Source organism: Nicotiana attenuata, unplaced genomic scaffold, assembly GCF_001879085.1.
Source record: "Nicotiana attenuata strain UT unplaced genomic scaffold, NIATTr2, whole genome shotgun sequence".
NCBI classification, from domain to species: Eukaryota; Viridiplantae; Streptophyta; class Magnoliopsida; order Solanales; family Solanaceae; genus Nicotiana; species Nicotiana attenuata.
In genome coordinates, this window is record NW_017671698.1 from 230,282 (window position 1) to 238,286 (window position 8,005).

Sequence of the window (8,005 nt, forward strand, 5' to 3'; positions counted from 1 at the left end):
ACTCGCACCCTCACTCTCTTTTTTCACTTTTTTTACCTCCTCTCCTTCTTGACTCAGGTGTTTCCACATTCATAACAGACCCAACCAGAACAAATCTATTATCAAAATTTTCAACCAGAACAAATCTATTATCAAAATTTTCAACCAGAACGGAGCGTACCTCAGAAAGGGGATTTTGAACTTTCTCAGAATTAGAAGACCCAGTTCCTTCCCCCTAACTCGCAAATTTGAAGGTATCATATGAGTTTTCAGAGTCTTGGGCTTGGCTAGCCTTCAATTGTGTAGTTAGTTTCTTTGAAAGTGCACCTGTAGCCACAGTTTTGCGAGGTTGGGGGTAGTGCTGGGTTGAGGAGGTGTGGAGGAATCAGATGGGGTAGGTTGTGGAGGAGTACCTGGGATATCTTGAGGTTAGACATCTTGCTAATTCTGGAAAAGGATTTTTGAATTGGGGTTTTGGAGGAGAGAAGAATAGAGAGCAGAAAAAATTTGACGGTTTTAGAATTATGAGAGTGGCGGTGATGATGATGATGGTTTTTAAAGAGAGAAGATTAATTAATGACTAACGGTAGCTTTTCACAGTCAATTAGAAGTCCAATCAACCTGAAATTTTAGGTTGAATGTGTGGTTAAGCTTCCCTAGATTTTAGGCATTTTGTGCGGTGAGAATTCTAGTGGAGACGGAACTGGTTCAAATGTCAAAGGAAAGGTTTTATGAGGTATTTGATCATAGGTAGGACTCTGCTCATGAATTAAATATTAATATTTCTAATTGTGCAGAGTGTAGAAAACATACTTCGTTATTCAGATGAACTAGTACTGATGAACCAGGTTCTTCACTAAGAATCCTCTTGATCATGCCTCAATTTGCCAAAATAGAGAAATTTGTTAGAGATCAGTGAGTCATATCAACACATGGCGTAGGAGTATACTATTTACAGTATGAAGCTGAGTAAAAATCAATCTAGATATTTACACAAGTTCCAGATTTCCTAACCAAAAAAGTTTTTTTTTTCATTGTGCATTCTGAACTGGTCCCATTAGGTGATTTTAATCATCCCTAACTCTAACCTGTTCCTTTCAAAGTACTCTCTACTCAGTGGTTTAGTGAAGATGCCAGCAATCTGTTTATCAGTAGCACCAAATTCTATGGTAATCAGTCCTTTCTCATAGTTGTCCCTCAAAGAGTGGTGTCTAACATCTATGTGCTTAGTTCTCTTATGATGAACTAGGTTCTTAGTCATACTAATAGCACTAGTTTTATCACAAAAAATAGGGATGCAACCAACTTCCATACCAAAATCCATCAACTGTTGTTTGATCCACAACAATTGAGCACAACAAGAGGCAGTAGCAACATACTCAGCTTCAGCAGTAGATAAGGCCACTGAGTTTTGCTTTTTAGTGGCCCATGATACCAGACATGTACCAAGAAAGTGACCATACCTGAGGTGCTCTTCCTGTCCATAAGGAAACCTGCATAGTCAGCATCAGCATATCCCACTAAATTAAAGTTGCTACCTTTTGGATACCAAAGGCAAAGGTCAGTGGTGCCTTTCAAGTATCTCAATATCCTCTTGACAACAGTCAAGTGGGATTCCTTAGATTTGCTTGAAATCGAGCACAAAGCCCTACACTGAAGACAATGTCAGGTCTGCTAGCAGTAAGATACAAAAGTGAACCAATCATACACCTATACAACTTCTGATCAACAGATGAACCAGGTTCATCTATGTCTAATTTAGTAGTTGTTGCAATAGGAGTGTCTATTTCCTTTGATTCGTCCATTTTAAACTTATTAATCAACTCTTTTGCATATTTCTGCTGATGGATCATGGTTCCATTTGAGTTTTATTTGATCTGTAAGCCTAAGAAGAAGTTAAACTCACCCATCATACTCATTTCAAATTCACTCCCCATTAATTTAGCAAATTCCTTACTAAGTTTTTCAGTGGTTGCCCAAAAAATTATGTCATCAACATATATTTGTACCACTAGTAGATCCTTACTTTTTTCCCTCAAGAATAGAGTACTATCAATCTTACCTCTCTTGTAGCCATGTTCAAGCAGGAATTTGGATAGTCGTTCATACCACTCTAGGGGTCTTCTTGAGTCCATAGAGTGCCTTGTCCAGTTTATATACATGATCTGGACACTCCTTGCATTCAAACCCTGGAGGTTGTTTGACAAATACTTCTTTCATTAAGTAGCCATTTAGGAAAGCACTCTTCACATCCATCTGGTGAAGAGTAAATTCCATGTGTGCTACAAAAGCTATGAGGAGTCTTATTGCGTCCAATCTTGTAACTGGAGCAAAGGTCTCATCATAGTCTATGCCATTCTCTTGACTATAACCTTGAACCACCAACCTTGCCTTGTTACTTGTAACAGTTCCATGTTCATTAAGTTTGTTTCTGAAGACCCATTTAGTGCCAATTACTGATCTGTCCTTGGGTCTTGTAACCAGATGCCAAACTTGACTCCTTTCAAACTGATTGAGTTCATCTTGTATTGCATTTACCTAGTCTGCATCCTGCAAAGCCTCAGCAACATTTACAGGTTCAATAAGAGATAAGAAAGCATCAAAAGCACACAGATTCTTTAATTGAGATCTAGTTTTAATTCCAGAGGTTGGATCAGTAATTATGTTCTCAATGGGATGACAACTTTGATACTTGTAAGGTTTCAAAACCAACTGGTTTTTGTTTGATGTTTCTCCCATGTTCTGTTGCTGGGGAACAAAATCATGGACATGTTCCATTTGGCAATTAGATTCAGTTCTTCTTTGTTCAGTTCCCCCTGTCAGGTTTCCCTAGATGGAAGAACCTGTTCCATCACCTGTTCCTTCTTCTGGTGCAGCTTCAGCTTGGGCTGTGACTTCACTTAATTCTTTTACCAGCCCAATAACTTCATCTTCATGTTTCTGTCTCTCAGAAAGAATGTTAGTTTCATCTAAAACTACATGTACACTTTCTTCCACACACATATTTCATTTGTTGTACACTTTATAAGCTTTGCTCTGTGAAGAATATCCCAAGAATATTTCCTCATCACTTCTGGGATCAAACTTACCTAAGGAGTCATTTCCATTGTTGTGCATAAAGCACTTGCATCCAAATGCCCTAAGATGGGGTATATTTGGTTTTCTCCCTTTAAGTAACTCATAGGGAGTATTCTCTACAAGAGGTCTAGTCATGCAACTATTAATGATGTAATATGCAGTGTTTACAGCTTCTGCCCAGAAGCTATGGGGCAGTTTACTAGAAAGAAGCATAGTCATAGCCATATCTTCAAGAGTCCTATTCTTTCTTTCAACTACTACATTTTGTTGGGGAGTCCTAGGGGCAGAAAAATTAGGATCTATACCATGCTCATCATAAAATTCAGCAAACTTAGCGTTTTCAAATTCAATTCCATGATCAAACCTAACTGATGCAAGTTGATTACCTAGTTGTTTATGAGTTTTTCTAACAAAGGTAATAAACATTTCAAATGCTTCATCCTTAGATGTTAAAAACAATGTCCAAGTAAACCTAGAATAATCATCAACAAGCACCATCACATATTTCTTATCACCTATGCTTAATGTTCTCATTGGACCACAGAGATCCATGAACCAGGTCCATCGACCTGGTCGTGCGTACAACTTTCTTGCTTTTAAAAGAGGATCTTACATGCTTCCCCCTTGTACAAGCTTCACAAACTTTGTCTTCCTTAAACTTGTTGTTAGGCAGCCCTATCACCAGATCCTTGGAGACTAATTTGTTGAGTTGACTTAGACTTGCATGTCCAAGTCTTTTCTGCCACAGGAGGGGATCACTGTCCAACACACTTAAGCAAGTGAGTTCATTTTCTGAAAGAGTGGACAGATCTACAACTTATATATTGTTCACTCTTTTTCCCTGCAAAACAATCTTGTCAGTGGTAAGATTTATCACAAAACCTTTGGTAGAGGAGAATGCTACCAAGTTACCTCTATCACACAGTTGTGATACACTAATCATGCTATATTTCAAGCCATCTATCAGGTAGACATTCTCAATGGAATGTGAGTCTATCTTAACTACCTTACCAACCCCAATGATCTCACCTTCCTTACCATTTCCAAAGGAGACATTACCTCCTTTGAGGTCCTCAAGTGAAAGGAACTAGTTCTTGCTTCCAGTCATATGCTTTGAGCAGCCACTATCCATGTACTATATTTGGCTGCTCTCCTTCACTTTGACTTGCAAGAGAAAATCAGGGGTTAGTCTTAGGAACCCAAACTAGCTTGAGTCCATTTCTATAGGCAAAAGGGTGAATTAAATTATTTTTAGCCCATCCTGGCAGCCTATTTTTCCATTGAACAAAGGTTTTGTTCTTTTGACTGGCCTTTTCTTTTGTATTACATTCACTTTTAAAGTGACCAGTCTTACCACAGTGTGCGCAGATTTTGTTCTCAGGAAGTGTGATGTACTTGCTTTTGGGATCCCACTTAGGTGTAGGGGTCCAATAGCCAAGTCCTCTCTTATTGCTACTATGATGTTCTTGTAGCCAGGATAGTGCATCGGAGGACTTATTCCATTTGCAAGTACTGTCTAGTTCACACTTAACCTTCCCTAGATCCTCTTTTAGGACTCTTTCTGCTCATCCTTTTTGTACAACTCATCCTTCATTTTTCCTAAATTTTCTTTTAAGGTGAGGTGTATGTGATCAGCTTTCTTTTTACCTGTTCCTAATTTCAGTTTTAGATTTTTAGATCTAAGCTCTAACACAGTGGTGTCAAGTTCAAGAACCTGGTTCTTCAACTCAGTATTTTTACTATCACTTTCACTAGCCCTGAGTTCCAGATTTTTGCACTTAGCTTTCAGGATTATACATTCCCTAGACAGTTATTCCTTCTCATTGTTTATGACCTCAGACTCATCAATGAAATCTAGCAGCAACTCAGATAGGTTTTCTTTAGACAAAAATTTAATCTTGTATTTGAGATGAATCGCACTTGCCTCTAGTTCATCATTTGATTCTCCAATGGCCATAAGTTCCTTATTCATCTCCAGCTTCATCTTCTGAATCCTCATCTGAGCTTTCTCCCCAAGCAGCAACCATAGACTTTGTTGATCCTTTGTTCTTCTTGGGATGAACCTGTTCCTTCTTCCTATTTCTTCGTTCAGCCCTTTCTTTCTTCCATTCAATTTCCCACTGAGGACAGCTCTTGATCATGTGGTCAGTCTTACCACATTTGTAGCAGCCCTCGTTGGTCTGTTTTTCAGGGGCCCTTGGTTTGTTGAAGGTTGCACCTCTCGAAGAACCCTTTCCTCTCATTAGATACTTTTTGAAATCTCTCGTGATCATAGCCATTTCATCATCCTCTAGATCTGCACCTTCAGCTATTCTAAGGGCTAAGCTCCTTTCCTTCTTGGGTGCATCCATCTTCATGGTTTGCCTTCTAAGTTCATAGGCAGTGAGATTTCCAATTAGCTCATCCAACTAATACTGTTGCAGAATAATAAGTATAGAAATTAAAGAACACAAAGATTTTACGTGGAAAACACCTGGCTCAAAAGGTGAAAAAAACCACGACCTACTTTCCAGTAGGATTTTCCCGAACTCTCCACTAAAATCACTGAGCCAAAAACTGCATTTACAAAAACTCTTTTGTAAACCTAGGATTAACTCTAATCCCGCTGTAGCACACAACCTCAACTGTTGCGACAACAAGTTAACTCTAACTTGAAAACTCTTAGTACCTAATACAATTGCTTCTAGATAAGCTGAAAGGTACAATATGAAAACCACCTACTACAATTGAACTAGAATAAAAGACAGACACTTGGAACTGATTCTTCTATCTGGTTCAAGGAGCTTTAGGTTTGCACGCTTGAATCACACACAAATTGCTTGCAAAATTGCCTTGCTATTTTGCTCTTAATTTACATTTTACTTCTGCTTATGTGCATTACCTGTAAAAGAGAACAACACCGATATTTATGGAGTTAGTAATTAACGATTCACTAGAATTCTGATGCTACTCTTCCATGGTGGAAGAGTTCTAGTTGAACTCATCTTCTATCTCTATCCGTCTCTTAAGCAGTGTTCTCTTTGTATAAGGAGTCTTTCTCCTTATCCAATATGCAACCTTTTCGATCATGATCAGGTGATATCACTTCTAGTAAGTTAGGTTTATCTCCTTCACGTGCATCTCACATGCTTGAGTTGACCATATCTGTGCCTCACTAGGATGGACCTGGTCCATGTCTGAGTTCCTTCGTCAGTCTTCAAAACTCACATTTACTTGGGCCAACATCTTCACAACCAACTAGACGTAGATGAGTTACAGATGACTCGGAGCTTCGTGATTGGGTTGTCGATGTTATAGGTACATATAAATTAAAAATGATTTTGTTTTCCTTGATTAATATTTTTTATATGTTCTTTATTTTGTTGCAGATGAACATCAAGTGATAAAATCTATTAGGTTGAAGGTTCAGGATGTCCATAACATGGAGAATCAATAGCGTATAATTGTAGAATGTGATGAGTTTGCTCTACCTATTGGAAAATCAGCCGGCCTTCTTGCAGGATTTTTGGGGCATCTTGCTACAAATCCTCGATACTTTTCTACTGGCTTCAAGAGTTGTGCATCCATGCCTAAAGCTTTTGTGGACCGTGCTTTTAATGATTTTGTAATGGTAATGCCTTTTAATTCTTTTGCTTAGTTTGTATGTTATAGTTCTGTCAACAGTAAACTAACATATATTATTTTTGTGAAGTCTCAGTTTTTCTTTACGAGTGATCAGCAAAAGGTAAAAGGTTGGTTTAACAACTCGCTTAACAAAAAGTGGAAGGAATTCAGGCTTACACTATGGCATGAGGCTGAGGATCCATTATTGAGTAAAGAAGATATCATCAAGAATGCTCCAGAAGGCATTCCCATGGACCAATGGGCATTGTATGTTAACTATCGTTCAAAAGAGGAACAAAGGTTCTTCTTCTTCTTCTTCTTGTTTCACTACTTGTCTCTGCTGCTTTTGCTTCTGTTTTCTTTTCCCTTTTTTGTTTCGCTGCTTCATCTCTGCCACTGTTGTGGCTTCTTTTTTTTTCCCTTTTTCGTTCTGCTTAATGCAACTGGGCCCCTTGTTGCTTTTTATATGTAACAAATATTCTCCTAGTTTGACTCGTAGTCGCTTTGCTTGAGAAATCAACGGATTCGAGGACAACAAACACTTCCCCATACTAGTGGTGCTACGAGTTTGGCTAGAAGAAGGGCTTTGATGGTAGTTTAATAGTACGTACTTACTGTCGCTTTAATGTGACAAGAGTCATTTAGTTTAATTCTACTTTTTTAAACTTTCAGAAGAAACAGGGAAAAGAAGTTGATCGCAACAAAGTGTGGACTGAGACTCATAAGAGGAAAGATGGGAGTTATGTGAATGATCAAGCTAGGGAGATTGGGGTAAGTGTTGACATGATTACTGTTGTTTCATTTGATAGATTTATACAGTTTTATTATGCTATTTCTATTCTTATAGTTGCATTTACTTGTCTAGTTAGAATGAGGGAAATAGGTGCAAATGGCTTGTCTTGGACTTTTGGTGCTTGGCTAGGTTATGGTTGCCTGTACATAATAGCATGAAGAAGGTTGAGGAGTTTTACGTTATAGGTTTAGGTAGTAAACTTTTCTTCAGCTCTCTTCGAATCTAGCTAACTCAATAACTACTTAGCATTAGGAATTTGTCAGCTGCTATTGGAGAGGGTACATGTGCCTTGTTTTTTTGGTCATGACCTAATTTTGCCACTCTGCATTCTAACCATAGTGCATGTAAATTAGTCGTGCATTTGCACTAACTATTCTTGGATAAATATCATTATTGATTGTCTGTTCAATGTTATCGATAATGTACTCACCACATATGTCAGGTATCCAATTAATTAGAAACTTGCCTAATTATTTACTGCAGAAAATCGTGGTTTTGCTCTAACCATTGTCGATCACTATTCTCTGCTTTCTTCTTTTACTTTCCTGTTAG

The 8,005-nt window shown here is 38.2% G+C and overlaps 1 protein-coding gene across 1 annotated transcript; it reads left to right on the forward strand.

Annotated features, from left to right (window-relative positions):
* Positions 1 to 1,109: 1,109 nt before the first annotated feature.
* On the forward strand, positions 1,110 to 7,611 carry LOC109209748. The gene is made up of 5 exons (XM_019373071.1): positions 1,110 to 1,148; positions 6,494 to 6,667; positions 6,749 to 7,123; positions 7,160 to 7,252; positions 7,333 to 7,611. The coding sequence occupies exons 1-5, from the start codon at positions 1,110 to 1,112 to the stop codon at positions 7,609 to 7,611; spliced, it is 960 nt and encodes a 319-aa protein (XP_019228616.1).
* The last annotated feature ends 394 nt before the right edge of the window (positions 7,612 to 8,005 follow it).